Here is a 19192-nt window from a genome sequence, read left to right on the forward strand (position 1 = left end):
CAGTGACAATCATCTGAACCGGGCCCCGGGCCTCCCATATGAGTAACCGGTGCGATGTGTCAACATCTCCACTGGGGAGACAAAGGCGGTCGTGCATGGTGCCGGCCACTTTACCCCCTCGTATGCCGTGTTGGCCTTCATAGATCATCCCTAACAGCCCTTTCCCCAACAGCCGGTGTGGGCTGTATGGGGGGGCCTTTGTCTTCATCCCACCACGTGTTTGTGGATGAGCATGTGCGTGCGAGCGAGCGAGAGCTCTGACTGACGGCTCTCGATGAACCCCCACTGTCATAGCGAGCCCAGAAGGAGGAGCTGCTCTCCATCCGGTCGCATGTCTCCTCCAACAACGCCTCCGCCGACGCCAAGCCCCTCGACAAACCCGAGCAGTAAGAACCAGCGGTGTTGGGCAGCACGAACAGCGAAGGGTCCCAGGGACAGCCCAGGGCAGCCGGGGCATCCAGGGCAACCAGGGCAGTACCAACAGCAACGAGTCCCAGGGCAGCCAGGGCATCCAGGGCAACCAGGGCAGTACCAACAGCAACAAGTCCCAGGGCAGCCAGGGCAGCACCGACCAATCCCTGGGTATCCCAGTGATGGAGGGGGGCCTTCACTAAACAACTTTTGGGGCATCCTATCATCGGGGGGTGGGGGGGGGGAGGCGTGGGGGGAGGGTGCCAGGCCAGGACACATTCATAAACGAACCCGGGATGTTCGGCCTAGCGAGGGCGACGCAGGCGAGGCGAGGACCTTTGCCTGACGGGTGCGCTGCCTCTGTCACGCAGATTCCTCTTGGAGCTGTCGCAGATCCCGAGTTTCAGCGAGCGCGTGTTCTGCATGACATTCCAGTCGGCCTTCTCCGAGGGCATGAGCGGTGTGCGGCGCAAACTCGACCTGATGCAGCGCGTGTGCACGGTGAGCACGACAGCCATGGTGGTGGCGGCGGTGGCGGTGGTGGCGGCGGTGGTGGCGGCTCACCGCAACCACGCTCGCCCGCACCGCGACACTCGCCCCATACAAATCCCAACTGACCTCTCGACCCCAACATCCCAAGCTGTAAACCCATTGAGCCCTAGTCCACAAGCTGGTCTGAGCCTGAACCCAAGCACGGTTGGCTACGTACGGTGCGATAGAAGATCAACATACATTCAAACATTAACCCTTAACTCACACGCTAATCATGAGCAAAGGCCTCGACCCAAAACCAAGCTTCAACCCAAACCTTGACCCAGTCCCTATTAAAAGCTCTGGCCCCTAACCCCAGACCCCACCTCCGCCATCACCCCTAAGCCTATCGCAGCCAATAAACTCAAACCCGAACCGTAGACGCAACCCAAACGCTGACTCAGTCCCTAATAAAAACCATAAGAACTGTGATCAGACCACAAGCCCTTAGCTCAAACCCTACCCCCCCCCCCCCCATAACTCTCACTCCCCCATCCCATTCCTCCCCCCGACCGCGTGGCGCTGATTCCCCAGAGCCTGCGTGTGGGCGCCGGCGTGCAGCGCGTGCTGGGGCTCGTGCTGGCACTGGGGAACCACATGAACGGGGGCAACCGCACGCGCGGCCAGGCCGACGGCTTCAGCCTCGACATCCTGCCCAAGCTGCGTGACGTCAAGAGCAGCGTAAGTCGCGCAACGACAATAACAACGGCAACGATCACAACGACAACAATGACAACAACAATGATGACAACAACGACAACGACGGCAATGATGACAACAATAATGACGACCACGGTGACGACAATAATGACGACAATAACAATGATAACGGCAACAATGATGACAACAACGACAACAATAACAACGACAACAATGATAACAACAATGACGATGGTGATAACAATGACGACAACAATGACGACAACAATAACAACAACAATGACATCAACAACGACAACAGCAGGAAACGCGTGAGCGGGCAGACGCGTTCTTCGCTCGTTGCAGAGGCTCGCGGTTCAAGCCCAGCGGCCGCCCTGGTTATTCCTGCCGGCGTTTTAACCGTAAGGACCTGCGCCTTCGTCTGCTTCGCAGCGGGCGTGAACGATCCCGTGACATTATCCAAACGAGGGCAGCGACGCCCCCCCCCCCAACCCTAAAAATGTGAATAATAACCCGAAAATTATTTAATTTGGTAAAAGCATTCGGTAACATCGCCCGCTGCTCCCGGCCTATCTTCCGTTTGTGAGCCATAGCGCCTTGCTTCATGTTCGAATGCCAAGTGTTCCTTCAGCAAGAGCACCCACGACAACCAAAACGACAACAACAACGACAGCGCCGTGATGCTTTTGTCCAGGCTCAGTGCCCTTTGAGTCAATCTCGGAGAAGCCCGGGAACGGTTCAGACACCACTCAGCCACCAATGTTAGCCGTGGCCTGGAATTTGAACTCTCATTGCCAGGCTCGTAGCGCAGTGCGCTAACCACTGCGCCACGGCTCCCCCGCTTATAGAAAAATATAAACTAGTTACGACGCCGCCGCACCCCACTCGCTCGCTCTCGAAGAGAGAGAGAACAACACTGGGGAGAAACCAGAGAAGAGCGGTGAGGAGCTGGCAATATCAACAGTTTCCTCAATCTCTGCGGTCCTCCATATATGAAGGAGTTGTCAGCCAATGAATGAGTATGACCGGAAGAAAACACACACGTTCGAGGAGACGACACCCGATCCCGTACAGATGGGACAGATGAACCTTATGGCGGTACCCCGGTGTACCATAGTTCCCCGGTGTACCATGGTACCTCGGCTCTCGCAGTCATTTTTAGTCTGTTGATGGTCGGCGATGCGGCAATCGACTCATCTCGACGAGCTGTACACGATGCACTTCGGTGCATACGAGCGTTCAGGGTTTCAGCGCAATCGTCCTCGCTGTGTTTCAACATCGCGGAGTAGCACCGATTTCAGATTGATTGGTACCCCAGTCGCGGAGTGAAGTACACCCCTGGACAAAAAAAGTGTCCCAGAAATAACATATTTAATTGCCTCGGCCATTTTGTATTATTTGGTATCCCGGGGTAGCGCCCTGAGGATCAGATGATGATTAGTCGCACGTTAGTTGTACCGCATTCTCCTGGCGAGCCAGGGTATGATGGGTACGACGCCCATGGGAAGAGAGTTGGACAACATCTGTGTGTGATCCAGCAAGTGCTGGGTCGCAGGCCGCCACGTGCGGTGTAGCCGCCATGGCCCGTGCGAGTCGTTTATGTCTGTACGTTGAACTTGTTTTGCACCGTAAGAAGCCAACTGCGCTAATCGGAGGCGTTGGTTGATGGTCCCGTTCTGTCGCAGGACAACCACACGAGTCTCGTCTGCTACCTGACCTCCGTCTACCTGCGCTGCTTCGACAATGTAAGTTGCCTGACCCAACCCCGCCCTCGCCAACACAACTTGGTTCAAGCCGACCTGGCTTGACCCCAGAGTGACCTGACCAAACCTAACTGAACCCAACGCGACGTTTGCCCCATTTGAGCCCGAGCTGGATCCGTAACGAGCAGACGACTCGATTCACGCTGACCTGACCTGACTTGACCTGACAACCCAACACCGTGTGAACTCGCGTGATCCCCACCCGATCCGGCCCAATGTGACGCAGCCCAAAGTAGGAACCCGTCCCGACCCGACCCGGTGACCCCTGTTCCCCCGCTGGCAACAGGACGCAGGCACGGAACGGAGCGTCTTCCCGTTGCCCGAGCCGCCCGACCTCCTGCAGACGTCGCACATGGCCTTCGAGGACTTCTCCAAGGAGCTGCGGCGCCTGCGGAGGGACCTCAAGGGTAGTGCCCTCGCGTCTCCGACGGAGCGACGAAAAAAACCCGGCGTCGCCCGGCGGCACGCGAACGTGAACCGTAAACGCGGCGGCCGGCGTCCGTCGCGTGTCGCCACTCGCGAAAGCTGCGCGCGGCCAGCCCCTGCCTCGGGCGGTTTACGACGCTCGCCCCGCGCTGGCGGAAGGGTCAGCGCGGGACGGTAAAGTCTTCTTTGAAGTGGGCTCGTTAACGATGCCGAGAAACCAATTAAGGGAGCCCGGGCCCCTGCGGTAACGACGCTTGTGGCTTAGAAGGCAGAGATAACGAGGCCCACGCTTGACCTCGAGATGCCTCGACCTCTGACCCCGCACAATGTGACCCCGCACCGCCTGGGTCGTTAGGAGGGGTCGTGAAAATGTATAAACTTGGGGCGGGGGGAAGGGGAGGGGCTACTCAACACAACCCCCCCCTCCCATCCGCCGCAACCCCCACATTCATTGGCATTGCCACAACAATCTGGACATATCTGTGCGGTCAGTGATGGATTATGGTTAATTATGTTTTCAAGTGCAGCGGTTCACCAATTACTTTCCCAGTAAACATGGAACGTTGGCGCAACGTTGGCATGTGTTTGGGACGCTATAATTGCCCAACGCACTAGGACCTGCGCCGCATCTGCTGCGATGTTTCTGTGCGGTGAATTCGCGATGGCGGTTGTAGCCGGGGTTCTTCGCCAAACGTTTAATCCCAGAGCTCAGAGTTGTGTTTCCCATTTGGCCGCGCTTGGGAGAATCCCCAGTTAAAATATACAGATCCACGGCTCGGTTCCCGACACTGCCGGGCAAATATTCCCGTGGGATTCAAGTCCTGTACGGCCACACACGGGAAACTTCCAGCTGGGCCGCATTGAAACAATGGGGCAAGTTCTTTAAATCCCTCCACCAGCAGCAGCAGCGTAAACACGTGAACCACCACAGTTAGTCGATTGGCTGGCAGACCTCCAAAAACGTATGGCCAGCGTGGAAGAGTAGGCCAAGTAAAGGGGGCTCTCTTCCGGAGGTCCGTCCAGCAGCGGTGTGAGCGAGCACCTGCAGGGCTGTGTCTTTACCGTGGTGCGTGCGTGTGTGCGCGTGTGTGTGCGTGCGTGCGTGCGTGTCGATCTCGCCAGCGTGCGAGTCCGAGACGGAGAGGGTCTGTACCACCTCTGCACCGGAGAACCTCCAGCCTTTCAAGAGCAAGATGCAAGATTTCCTCACCTCTTGTGAGCGCCTCCCTTTATTTATTAATATATTTACAAGTACCTGGTGCGGCTGGGCATGCATACAAAAATCTTCCCCCCCCGCCGCCCCCTCGTGTGCAGAGCCGGCCTTCATCGGTGCTTGCTAACAAACAGCATCTTCTTGGTTCTTTCGGTAAAGTCACGTAAAAGGGAAATAATAAAATAATTAAAATAAAACATAATAAAAAAATATTATATATGTTTTTTTCTTTCTTTTTTTCCTTATACGTGACTTTACCGAAAGAACCAAGAAGATGATAATAATAAAATAATATTATATATAATGTTTTATTTTTATTATTTTATTATTTCCCTTCTACGTGACTTTACCGAAAGAACCAAGAAGATGAATCCCTGCAGTCACGAAAGCTTTAAATCGAAACAAACAGCACTTGCCCCAACAGCCTGTTAAGACCTATATGGGTGATCTTTGTCTCTTGTGTGTGTGTGTGTGTACGTGTGTGCGTGTGTCCCGTCGTTATGTCCATCCGTCTGTCTCTTCCCCATTCAGCAAAAACTCGGCAGGAGACGGAAGAACGCTTCCTGGAGGAGACTCATAAGAAGTTAGTGTCACGCGGCAAATACTCACAAACATTCATCCGGCATGAATCAAGCGGGGTTGTGAGAGAGTCAAGTTGGTGAATGAGAGAGACGGGGAGGAGAGATCGGTTACGGTGTGTGTATCGTGTAAGTGCGTGTGTGTGTGTGTATATATCGTGTACACGCGTGGGTGTATCAAGTACGCGTGTGTGTGTATGCCGAGTACAAATGTGTCAATATAAAATACACGTGTACGCATCGAGTACGCGTGTGTGTATCGAGTAAGCGTGTGTGTGTGTGTGTGTATCGCGTACGCGTGTGTGTATCGAGTAAGCGTGTGTGTGTGTGCATCGAGTACGCGTGTGTGTATCGAGTAAGCGTGTGTGTGTGTGTGTGTATCGCGTACGCGTGTGTGTATCGAGTAAGCGTGTGTGTATTGAGTACACGTAAGTGTGCGTGTGTGTGTCGAGTACACGTGTGTGTGTGTGTCGAGTACACGTGTGTGTGTGTATCGAGTACGTGTGTGTATCGAGTACGTGTGTGTATCGAGTACGTGTGTGTGTGTATCGAGTACACGTGTGTGTGTATCGAGTACACGTACGTGTGTGTGTATCGAGTACACGTGTGTGTGTATCGAGTACACGTGTGTGTGTGTGTGTATCGAGTACACGTGTGTGTGTATCGAGTACACGTACGTGTGTGTGTATCGAGTACACGTGCGTGTGTGTGTATTGAGTACACGTGTATGTGTGTGTGTATCGAGTACACGTGTATGTGTGTGTGTATCGAGTACACGTGTGTGTGTGTGCGTGTGTGTGTGTATCGAGTACACGTGTATGTGTGTGTGTATCGAGTACACGTGTATGTGTGTGTGTGTATCGAGTACACGTGCGTGTGCGTGTGTGTGTATCGGTTGTTTTTGCAGAGCGCTCTTCGCGCCGCCAGCCTGGAGTTTGTTACTGGGGGGGGGGGGGGGGGAGACTGCAGCAGTGGAATGTAAAACAGAGACTGGGGAGGGCGGGGGGGGGGTCCTGAGGCAGGCCGGGATTAAACCAATCCATGTCGACATGGCCATTGTTTATGGGCCCATTTAATGAAACTCGATAGGCTCACGCAGGCAAATACCCACACGCACGCACGCGCGCGCGCACACACACACGCACATGCACGCACATGTATACACGCTCGTGCACCCCGCACGAGACAAATGTCCCCCGTGTAGCCTTAACAGACTTTTGGGGCAAGTGCTGTTAGCGAGCACCTGTGAAGGCCGGCACTGTGGTACACGAGGGGGTGGGTGGCCAGCACCACGCCCTACCGTCTTTGTCTCTCTTGGTGCTGATGTATAACACACCGCACCAGGTTGAGTCGACCTAGGGGGGGGGGGGCAGAAATGGTTGGGATATGCGCCACTGATGTTGGCCGTGAGCGGCAATAGAAAACCAGCATCAACACAGAACGCTACTCCAAACAAATGGTGCCGCGGTTCCACCGTGCGTGGTGAACCAGTGGCGTGGCGACGTCGGCACAGACGCGAAGAACTAATTAAACCCCTTTGCAATTCCCCCCTCTGCGTGGCCCAGTGCATGGGCCCCCCCCCCTCCCCCCCCGGCATGTAGCGGACCACGGTGCAGTTGCATCGCCTGCACACTCAATAGCGCCGCGGCCCGGTCGGTTACACTTGTGTGTGCGCGTGTGCGCGCGTGTGCGTGTCGTCGCCCGCAGTTTCCTGGACACCGCGGAGTTTTTCTGCATGAGGCCACGGAACGGCGAGAAGGAGGTGACCCCGACCCAGCTGCTCGGCCTCTGGGCCGAGTTCGCCGCCGACTTCAAGGAGAGCTGGAAGAAGGAGAGCAAGCGGATTGTCGCCGAGCGGTGCGTGTCCGCGCACGCTCCGCCCGCCCGCACGCCGTTGCGCGTCTTTGGACGCCGATTGGGCCGATTAGAACCCAGCGCCTTCAGCGCAGTGCCAGCGCGGCCGCATCTCGAGCTGCTGTCCGTTCTCCGCACGGCCCTGCAATCCCCACTCTCCGTCTGCCTCGCCTTGCCCGAGCGTGCACCGTCGCGCGCACTCCCTCGGTGTTTCGCTCGTCGGCTGTTGCTTTGCAAGGCATTGCTGGTCGAGCTCTCCTCTCCGTTAAACCTTTTTTTTTGAGCCGCTCTCCAGTTCAGGTCACGCGCTCTCATAAGGAGAGTTTTAGAAATGAGGTTTTCGTCGCGTGGCGAACTGTTGTAATAATCGTCTCAACCCGTAACGCGCCGCCGCCACCGCATGATACTCGCTCACTCGCTCTCCGAGAGAGACAGAGAGGGCACGACACAAGTGGTGCGAGGAGGAGGAGGAGCCACAGACGAGCGGGAAAGCAGCCACAATTGCCCGAGTTCTGCAGTCCTCTCTATATTAAGGTGTTATCGGCCCAATTCATGAGTGTTTAGGGCTGCTTTAGGTCCTCGCCCTTCAACAAGGGGCAGTTGCTCCCACCTCTTCCGAGATGCTCGGCCAGTGTGGAAGAGTAGGCCAAGCACCTCTCTCGCGCTGCCTGCAGTGCTGGAGAGGCCCCTTGCGCCAGGAGTGGCGCGGGCGAGCGAGTGGGCGAGCGAGTGGGCGAGCGAGTGGGCGAGCGAGTGGGCGAGCGAGTGGGCGAGCGAGTGGGCGAGCGAGTGGGCGAGCGAGTGGGCGAGCGAGTGGGCGAGCGAGTGGGCGAGCGAGTGGGCGAGCGAGTGGGCGAGCGAGTGGGCGAGCGAGTGGGCGAGCAATCTCTCGGCAAGAGCCATGAGCGGTGCGATTCTTCGTTGATCGCACAATTACGATCCTTTTTCTGAAACACACTCCGCGGCTCGACGCGCCGGCGCGGAGCAACGGGGAGGTGGGGGGGAGCAGGCACGGGGGTCGGGAGGTGGGGGGGGGGGCGTGGGGGTGTGGGCTGGTGCTCTCGTTTTTGGACGCAAGTCAGACCAGACCCTCGCGGCCGCCGCCGCCAGAACCAGAAACGGGCCCTGGCGACGCCGATGACAGAATTCTTGGCGCAACCCTGACGGTTTTCAGCGTTGGCCTCTCTCCCTCTCTCTCTCGCTGCCCGAGTAACGGCGGGGTCTTGTGCTTCAGCTCAGCTCTGTGTGTGAGCACAATTTCACAGTCTCCAAGCAGTCTGGCTCCACTGTGTAATTTATAAATTGACCTGCAGTCAATTAAAAATTATTTTGCAATTACTGGGCGGGTAGGCGGGTGGGTAGGCGGGTACGCGGGCAGGCGGGCGGGTGAGCGAAGAGTTGGACGGAGGAGAGGTCGCAGTTGGGGGGAGGCACCCGAGGTTTAACAAAAACAACAACAGCCGAGCACCTCCGTCCGTGCGAGAAGAAGGCCTCCTCGTTCGTTTTGCTGCTAAATATCCTCCACAGTGACGCTTTGTGCTGACGTGCGTGTTGTGAACCCGCACTCAGGACCTTAACAGAGAGGGGTCCTTTGTCTGTGAACATCTGGCCTTTCACCAGCATTGGTTCAAGCGAGCCTGACTCTGCTGCTGATGCTGAAACCGGTCCAGAGTTTTTGCCACTTTTTTGTACGTGCAAGAGGAAAGGAGTTATTAATGTCGTCGTGAAAATTCTGCACAGCGATGATATACGCTGCGAGTTAGTTTAGCTAGTTTAGTCCAATCTGCTTACCCGGGCGAGAAGAAATGGCGAAGGAATTGAATATACGGCGAGGATAGGCGAAATAAAAAATAAAAACAAAGTCACAGAGTGACTCCCACTTGAGCGAACATCGAGATATCGGTGCTCATCTCCCGTCCACAGCCCTGCAGGGCCAGTGATGGAAATTCTACATTCACATGGCGGAGACGAGTATGTCTATCGGACAACCGCTGTTGACTTGGCCACAGAGTAGTGCTCATTTTTTCTCGACCCCAGAGGGAGGGAACGATGGGCTGAGTCTTCTCCCTCCGCTCCAGGATTTGACCTCGCGACCTCGCGATCACTGCAGCGCTGGGCTATCACCTGGCCGGTTCGTGAGCCCAGCGCTGTTCCCTCTCTCTCGACATCGCACCGCGGCCCGTGTCCTGTGACTTGCGGGGGGGGGGGGGGGGGGGGTGGCCCGTTTCAGTTGCCTCGGAAACCTTCGCAGTAAAAATTAAGTCACCGGGCGTTACGTACGCAGCCGACGTGGGAGACGGCGTTTTCGGGGGGGGGGGGTGGAAGGGGGGGGCATTATTATTGTGGTGGGGGAAGAGAGCTGGGATTTTTTTTCTCTCTCTTTAACCACGCGGCAATCGGTGCCATTATAACAACTCCGCGTCATCTACCTGCCGCCCCGCTCGCAGATCCGTGCGCTCTGCTGCGTCTCGCTAGGCACGTTCGACAGGGCAATCAGCGTTAATGATCGTCATTTGTTCGAAGTGGGAGCAGACGCACGCACGCACGCACGAATGTTTGTCGTTGGGATTTTGGCCACTTCCTTCGCGTACCCATGGAGAAGAAGAAACCACCACCCCCAGTGCATGCAACCTACTTGCTGGACCATCACCTGACCACGTGGCCATGCAGAACGAGTCTGTCTCGTCCACACTTCAACCTCACCTCGCATGCGGCGTGCGCTCCCAACGACCGTTCTCTCTCGACCAGCGTCAGGGTCATGGGGTCGTCGCGGACAGTGTCGTTGGTGCTACCAGACACCTTTCGCCATCGCGTATTTCCTTCTACGAGGTCCCACAGTTGTCGCTGAGTTGTTGCTGAACCCCCGAAGTCCAGTCACCGCCAGCACCACCAACGGCCGGCTTTAGGTCTTCTCTTTCCCTTCGTCGCTGACCTCTGGGTGCCACTCCAATGCCTGGCACGGTGACCCGCCCTCCACCACACTGCACACCATGCGTCCCTCCCATCACTACCTCCTCTCCCCTGATTACATCCACAACACTTCCTTTAAGCCAGATCGTGGTGTAGACGGGCGCGACGTACGAGGTCAGGGGTGGTGCGTGAGAGATGACCCCCCCCGCTCTCCATTCACACCCCCCCCCCCCGCCCCCCGCTGCAGACTCCGCGAGGCCCAGAAGCAGTACACGGTGCGCACGCCACCCCCGGGACAAGTCACGCTCACCGCCAAGAAGGCAGACGGACTGGTGAGCCTGTGTGTATGGTGCGTGTCTGTGTGTGTGTCTGTGTTTGTGCCTGTGTGTGTGTGTCTGTGTGTTTGTGCCTGGGTATTTTGTACCATCGGACACTCCACCCCCGCAACTCCCAATCAGTGATGGGGCAGTTGTGGAGAGAGTGGAGAGTTTGCCATACCTGGGCAGTGTGCTCATGACCGGCTCCAGTTTAACAGCGGAGGTCTCACTCCGAATCAGTCGAGCGGCAATATCTTTTCATCAGTTGCGTAACGCTGTGTGGAAGTTACCTGGTCTGTCGCTACGCACGAAGTTTCAGGTCTTCTCGGCCACGGTCATTCCCTCTTTTATCTACGCTTGCGAAACGTGGACCACCCTAATGGAACATCTTCGCCGGTTAGAAACATTTAGGCTGGCCTGCCTACGATCCATCCTGGGTTTACCAGGCTGGATTGTGTGAGGAGCTCACAAATCCTTGAAATATCTGGGCAAAGTCTCATCGGTGAGCTCCTCCAGCAGGCAAGGCTGCGTTGGCTGGGTCATGTAGCCCGCATGCCCAGCCACCGCATGCCTAAACAGCTTTTGTTCAGCCGGATCGAGGGGGCTAAACGGGCGCGGCACGGGCTAGAAGAGATGGAGTGATGTGGTACAGGAGGACGTTGAGGTGAGTGGACTTGCCTATGACTGGTACCAACGGTGTCAAGAGCAGCCTCAGTGGAGGAGGCTCGTGAAGGACGCTACTGGGCAGTTGGAGGCAGTCGCCCTCCAACAACAACGGAGGGCGGAGGAGCGACGCTCACAACAACGAGCGGAGCGCCGGGTGACTAAAGCACAGCAAGTTGGCACAGTAGGGGGCACAGGTGGTGCATCAGCCAGTCGTCTCAGTCAGTCAACCCATGGCACCTGGGTCTGCCCCGTGACCTCCTGCCAGCGGGCTTTCGACACTTCACGTGGCCTCAATGTGCACATAGCCTGGCACAAGCGTCGTGGTGACATCACCGCCACTTAGTGGCGAATGGCGGTTGTTGTTGTGTCTGTGTGTGTCTGTATGTGTGCGTCTTTGTGCCGTGCCGGCCTTCATAGTTGCTTGCTAACAGCATTTGCCCCAAAAGTCTTTGCAGGCTATACGGGGGATCTTTGTGTGTCTGTGTGGGGAGCGGTGGTGCAGCGGTTAGCACGTTGCTCTGCGAACCCGGCAGAGACCCGAGTTCGATTCCCACTCGTGGTCAGCAGCAGCAGTGATGATTATTTGAACCTGTCCTGGGCCTCCCCTAGGTCGACTCGGCCTCAAATGAGTACCTGGTGCCGTGTGTCAACATTGCCACGTGGGAGACAGTCGGCTGGGCGTGGTGCTGGCCACCCACCCCTTTTTAGTGCCGTGCCGACCTTCGTAGATGCTACTTGCTAACAGCACTTGCCCCAACAGCCTGTTAAGGCTACGCAGGGAACTTTTTTGTGTCTGTTGACCCATGGCACCTAGTCTGGCAGAACGTCACTTCAAGTGGCCTCAAAGTGCACCTAGCCTGGCACAAGTGCCGTGGTGACGTCACAGCAACCAATGGCGGCTGGTGTGTGCTTGAACAAACATTGCCTTTCTCAGCAATGACACCTCGTCATTGACTATGTTGATGTGATGTAGACAATGATGTGGATGAGGTGGGTGGATGAAGTGAGTGAGCTGGATGTTGATGATGATAATGAGGTTGGTGACGTGGATGATGAGGATGTAGGTGAGGTGAATGATTAGGTGAGTGAGGTGGGTGAGGTGTATGATGAGGTGAGTGAGGGGGATGATGAGGTGGGTGAGATGGGTGAGGTGGATTATGATGATGATGATGAGGTGAGTGAGGTGGATGATGAGGTGGGTGAGATGGGTGAGGTGGATGATGATGATGAGAACGAGGTGAGTGAGGTGGATGATGAGGTGGGTGAGATGGGTAAGGGGGATGATGATGTGGGTGAGGTGGATGATGATGATGATGAGGTGAGTGGGTAACGATGTTGATTCACCTCTCCCCGGTTCGCGTTGTAGAAAGCACGGCTGCGACTCAAGGCGACCTCGTCGATATCGGAGGCATGAGCGTGCGGCAGCGGAGAGAGCGTTGGCATCGTCCCTCCTGCTCCTCCGTCAGCCGCCTCCACCTCATCGTCCACTCGCCATTACAAGTCTTCATCGTCATGGTCAATGATGACTAACGCTTCTCGTGACCTCGTGATGATAACTATAATTAAGTCATCATCATTGATACCATCATCATCACGTCCACTTGGTACCATCGTTATCTTCGTCACTGTCCAAGTATCATCCTTGTCAAAATGTTCTCCTCGTGTCATCTCATCTTCTGAATCGTTAAGTATCACGTCGCCATCGTCATCACCATCATCACCTCAGTTATGTTCATTCTGCAAGTGCTGCCTAATCACCGACGGTCACACGCTACCTCCTGCTCCTCATCCGCCACCTCATTCCTCCTCGCCCTCATGCTCACCTCGTCACCATTCACCTCGTCGCACGCACTGACCCCTTCTCGCGACGACAGCTTTACAATCAAAATCGTGCTTCCTAGGGAGAACGCAACAACAGCAACAACAACCACCAACGGGCGGTGTGAGTGGAGAAGTCAGGAACTCGGCTGATGGCGGCGTCACCGATGCGGCTCGCGCGGTAGTTTTTGTTGTTGTTGTTGTTGTTGTCGTTGTTGTTGTGCTAAAGCTACTGCGCCTCATTTAACGTTCACTTTTAAACCGGCTCAGGTGCCAGTGACGGCGTCGCGGCTGTTGTTGCTAGGATTACCCAAATAAGCTTTTTAATCAGTACGGTTTTTAAAAAAAGAGTTCACGTTCGGCAAACGCCCGCGCGTCTTCTCGTGCTGCGCGCAATGGGAAGCGACGCGCGGGTGTCTGCGGGCCGCTGCCAGCAGAGACGACGGTGACATCCGATGGATTTGTTGTCGATGTTGGTTGTTATTTTTTTGTTTTGCACAGGGGCGGCCAGGCAGAGAGACGGACGGACAGACACAGGACAGACAGACAGACGCACGAACTGACGGCGACGAGACTGACACACTGACACAGACGCGCACTGAGAAACAGATTTATAGACAGACGGACGCATCTCAACAGATCTATAGGCAGACAGAAGCACAAATACGCACGCATAGAAGCGGGTATACATGTAAACACACAGACTCCTACACACGGACAAACAGACACACGTATACAGATGCTGTACGAAGGTAACAAAAAAAAAGACCCCCCGTGTATAGCCGTCAGACTGTTTAGGGGCATATCGACGCAGACACGCTCAGTTAGGCACATGAACACAGACACGCACGCAACTCAACTAACGCGCACGCACACGCACGCACGCACACAGACAACATTCTCACGCGATATTCGGGGGTGTATTGTGGGCACGTCGACACGAGCTGGCCCACGTGTTGATTCGTGTGCCGTGTGTGCAATGCCGCGATCGTGCTCAATAAACCTGCCCGGGGTGGCCGACTTGCCCGGGTTCAAATCCGGGTGTCAGCCGCGTGGTCAAAAAGGGGCCTCGACTGTGGCAACGTGATGGTCTTGAGTCCGGATCACAAATGCATTTTAAACTCAACAATTGTATTTTAATAATTGTTTTTTTACCCTTCTATCTGGCAACAAAACTGACACATTTTTTTACAAGGAGTCATGTTTACATAGACCACAATACCTGCAGTCATAATGCAAACAAAAACCATAACTCTGATAATGTATGCACTGTCCTTGAAGTTGATTGGTCCACACCATGTGAGACTAGGCTCTAAGGAAAGCTGTCTCGGGTGTGGACCAATCAACTTCAAGGACAGTGCATACATTATCAGAGTTGTGTTTTTTGTTTGCATTATGACTGCAGGTATTGTGGTCTATGTAAACATGACTCCTTGTAAAAAAGGTGTCAGTTTTGTTGTCAGATAGAAGGGTAAAAAAAAATTAACATATTTTTACTGGCAAATGAGGTTCCAATGGTGTAAATTGTATTCTATTTTACCGGGTAAGCTTGGCTGCAAATGACCGCTCATCGAAATGGCTTATCAGGTGGACATTTCTAGCGGTCAAATACTCTTAAACGCACGTTTACTGCATGTGGAATGGAAAATCGAACGACCTGGAGAGAAATCCACACGACCACGGGGAGAAACATTCAGACTCCAAATATACAGCAGGCGGTCGGTGTTAATCCCTGCCGGGGAATCGAACTCGGGTCGCTTGGTTTCGTAGCGCAGTGCACTCACCACTGTCCCACCGCTCAACTCCACATTTACCTAACCTACTTTGAAACTACGACTAGCTTCACGTGCCTGATGATTGTTCGAAACGTTACGTGGTACCGAAGACCAACATCCCACGTTTAGCCTCCACAAACCTGTCGGGGCAAGTGCTGTTAGCGAGCACCTATGAATGCCGCCAGCACTGCACACGACAAATATCCCCCATATAGCCTTAACAGACTGTAGGGGCAAGTGCTGTTAGCGAGCACCTATGAAGGCCACAACGGTACACGAGGGGGTGGGTGGCCAGCACCACGCCCGACCGCCTTTGTCTCCCTAGTGGTGATGTTTACACACCGCACCAGGTACTCGTTTGAGGCTGAGTCGACCTAGGGGAGGCCCAGGACCGGTTCAGATAATCGCCACTGGTGTTGGCCGTGAGCGGGAATCGAACTCGGGTCGCCGGGTTCATAGCGCAGCGCGCTAACCGCTACACTACCGCTCCCCACTGCACACGACGGGCTCACACACACACGCACACGTTTTTTCTAAATTTATTTCAATCGCCGATCTGGCAGAGGGAAGGAAGAAAGCCATGGCGAGCTGTAGCGACCTCTTCCGGCTGGTCTCAAGCACCAGCTCGCACCAAGTTGGGCCGAACGCGTTCGAGTGGGGCACGGGTTGGTGTCACAGACCAAGCACGCTCACTGTCGGGGGCGGGGGTGGGAGCAAATTTCATCTGAGGCCGCGTGTGGCCGAGCAATTTGCGAAACCCGTAATGGATCGCCGTGGGGCACGTGACCACACTCACGAGCACAAGGACAAAGATCCACCGGCAGGCTATTTGGGAGCAAGTTGCTGTTGTTAGCGAGCGCCTATTAAGGCCGGCACGGGGGTTTTGTGGCCAAAACCAAGCCCGGCTGACCTTTAGTTTTCTTGCACTGATGTTTACACTCCGCAACGGATGCTCGATAAAGGTTGTGTCGACCTAGGAGAGGTCCAGAACCAGTTCAGATATTTCCCACTGGTATTGCTTACACAGACTGTTGGGGCAAGTGCTGTTAGCGAGCGCCTATTGAGGCCGGCACGGCACACGAGGGGGTGGGTGGTCAGAACCACGCACTGACGCCCGACCGCCTTTGTCTCGCCAGTGGCGATGTTTACGCACCGAAGCAGGTTCTCGTTTAAGGCTGAGTCGACCTAGAGCAGGCAATGGCGGAGCCAGGATTTTTAGGTAGGGGGGGGGGGCAACCCCTCCAGCAATGAAAAATGATAGAGGAGTTGTTAGTAAGTAAGGAGTTGTTAGCAAGTGAGGACTTGTCCCTTGCTTTTATTCGACGCGTGTGCGGCGATGGCGCAGCCGTCGATCGAGGGTCGAATTCGAACCGCGTCGTGTGATCGGCATCGCGCTCGCTGAAGGTGTTGATGCCTTCAGGGTAGTCGTGGACTGTGTACGCAACTGCGCACAATTATGTGAGTCACTTATAACTGCTTTGCCGTTGCTTATTGACAATTATGGACTCAGACTATTGCCCTGTCATCTCATAGAGTCCCTGGCACGTAATAATATGCCACACAGTGGCAGTGGGGGTCGCAAAATGCCGATTTATTACTAATAAACCCCAATTATCCGATCGAAATCCCTAATTTCGATCGGATCATTAGGGGGGCACGTGCCCACCCCCCCCCCACCACTGGCTCTGCCAGTGAGAGCGGGCCGAGCATCGGTGCAGATCCCACTAATACCGCTGATGTTAGCTCGTTGTGGCCGGGATCCAGGTGGCCTGGATCATAGCGCAAATGTATGACGACTGGCAGGCCAACACCCCCGAGTTCTAAACCCAGTAAACGTGGAACGTTGGGCCAACGTTGGTCCACCGGTCCCAACCACATTCAAACGTTGGTCCGACGTTGGAAAGTTGACCGGGAAGGAATTGGCCGCACGACTCGTTGCAGAGAATTCGCGAGTGTTGCGGACGCATGGTGAGACGCGAACTTAGAATCACAACTCGGAGACGTGGCGAGGAACGCGTGGATTCGAGAACACACGTCACGTCGACCGTTCGTAAAAAGGTCAGCGTGCTTGAGCCAGGGGACGTCGTAACGGCCCGAAGAGACGATTGCCCCATGGACGAGAAGTGGTGGGTGTCGGGGAGCGGCAGCCGATGCAGTGAATGCGCCCGGCAGGACGCACCCTCCGATGAGAACGGTTGGCTACGTGCGGTGCGAAAGAAGTTCGACATGCAAGACGACCACTGTGGAGATGGATGAGATGAGAAGTTCGACTCGTGTGCGGGAGTGAGGGACGTGGATTGTGGCATTGCGGGACCCGGAGGGTTGGTGACGGCGTGGGTAAGGCCTTAATCCAGCAGAGTGAGTGGGATAGACCACGTCTCGTGGTGGTGATGGTGGTGGTGATGATGATGGTGGTGACGAGGAATGTGATTCCACCAATAAAGTAATTTTGTCGTAGAAACAGAAAACGCACTGCTCGTGTAGATCGATCAACTTTATATCCTATAGCACACACACACATATATAACGCACTTTGTTATACAATTTATGTTTAAACATAAGAAAAATAAAACTATGATCGGAGCTCACAGACGTGTTACGCACTCGCAAGGGGACGACTTAGAAGATTTGGATTGGAGGGGCGGGGCAGTTAAACATTGGGCCCCCCATTAAGGGTATTAATTTAGCAGGCACGTCTATAGCTTGGCCCGTGGCGTAGCTGTCGAGTGTGTAGGCGGTGCAACTGCGGTGTAACTGCACCTGGGTTCAATGCCAACCACGCTATGCCATTGAGACGCATAGACTCGCATGGAGACCCACAGACTCACATGGAAACCCATAGGCCAACATGGAGACCCATAAACTCACGTGGAGACCCATAAACTTCCGTGGAGACCCACAGACTCACTTGAAGACCCATAGACTGGCATGGAGATGCATAGACTCACATGGAAACCCACAGGTTAGCATGGAGACCCAGACTGATATTGATACCCTCAGATTCACATTGAAACCCATAGGTTAGAATTGAGACCCGTCGGCTAGCATGTGACCCGAGACTCACATGGAGACCTCGTAGCCATTGAGTGCGCAGGCAGTGCAACTGCACCGAGGCCCAGAGGCGGGAGTGGCCCAGAAGCCGGGCCACAGAGGTGGTGGGGGTGGGGAGAAATGGACATGGGAAGATCATTCAAATCCTGGGGGGGGGGGGGGCAGTGGCCCCCGCCGCGATCTGGCTATTATCTGGCCCACCTGACGCAGCGTGCGTTATAAGCACGTCATTGCAGGGCCGCGCCTTTACCTTTGCAGTAGCCAGAAACACGCGCACCACGTGCAGCACCGAGGCCCCTACGCTCTTGCCCCCCCCCCCCAAAGTCGGCCATTGCGAACCAGCTGTTGGCCATTATGGAACCAAGACTGATCCGGGTTCCATCGCGGGCAGAGCGACCGCCCCGGTCGACCGATGTTTGACCAAGCGACCCGGGTTCGAGTTCGGTGTAGGAGGGAGACGGTGTCGATGTCCGTTGGGTGTTTCCGTAACTGAAAGTCAAGGGTGGAAGAGTGTCTCTGATCGTACGAGCAATGCGGGCGGCGGCTCAGCTCGATTGGCCGTCTTGAGTCAGTGGTGGGAATTCCACGTTCTCGTGCCGGGGGTCAGTCTGTGCAAAGTATACCACTCATGTTGAATTTCCGCAAAGTGACGCTCCCGTAATTTATCGGCCCCACAGGGACGATGAGTTAATGGTCGTTCATATTGTGGCACCACAGCGGCCAACGCCGTTGATGTCGCCACGCAGCGCCATCGCTTCCTTCCTTCTGCCTGCTCTCCCCGCAGCGGTTCCAACGTGAACACCTGACCTCCACGGTTCGATCTTGCAGGCTCATCACCACCTCCACCACCACCAAGCCAAGCTCCACACCTTACTGATTGCCCACCTTCTGATGTCCAACGTCGACCTCCGGGTGCCAACTTCACGACGACCACCACCACCAACAAGTTCAGCTCCCCATCCTCACCGTCCGATGTCTACCGTGAGGCGCACAGTGGTGGCGTTGAGTTGCAGAGTTGTTCTCGAGTCGCACACGCGTGTGCTCACGGGGGGGGGGTTGGGTTTGCGTGTGCATGGACACACGAGGGTGGGGGCGGGGTGTCGCGCGCTCAGTCGTGCACGCGCACGGACACACGTGGGGGGAGGGGGGGGTGGCGGTGAACGGGGTGGGTGTCGCGCGCTCAGTCGTGCACGCGCACGGACACACGTGGGGGGGGGGG

At 55.5% G+C, this 19192-nt stretch overlaps 1 protein-coding gene across 1 annotated transcript in view; it reads left to right on the plus strand.

Moving 5' to 3' along the window:
- Positions 1-14262, plus strand: part of FMN2 (formin 2) — a 57832-nt gene extending 43570 nt beyond the window's left edge. Inside the window, exons 11-20 of the mRNA XM_078868128.1 lie at positions 295-386; positions 783-912; positions 1477-1623; positions 3288-3347; positions 3652-3772; positions 4914-5006; positions 5536-5587; positions 7290-7439; positions 10594-10678; positions 12696-14262. Coding sequence (XP_078724254.1) covers positions 295-386; positions 783-912; positions 1477-1623; positions 3288-3347; positions 3652-3772; positions 4914-5006; positions 5536-5587; positions 7290-7439; positions 10594-10678; positions 12696-12743 — 978 coding nt within the window. The 3' untranslated portion in view covers positions 12744-14262. The remainder of the gene's footprint in view (positions 1-294; positions 387-782; positions 913-1476; positions 1624-3287; positions 3348-3651; positions 3773-4913; positions 5007-5535; positions 5588-7289; positions 7440-10593; positions 10679-12695) is intronic.
- The last annotated feature ends 4930 nt before the right edge of the window (positions 14263-19192 follow it).

Source organism: Lampetra fluviatilis, chromosome 25, assembly GCF_964198595.1.
Source record: "Lampetra fluviatilis chromosome 25, kcLamFluv1.1, whole genome shotgun sequence".
NCBI lineage: Eukaryota > Metazoa > Chordata > Hyperoartia > Petromyzontiformes > Petromyzontidae > Lampetra > Lampetra fluviatilis.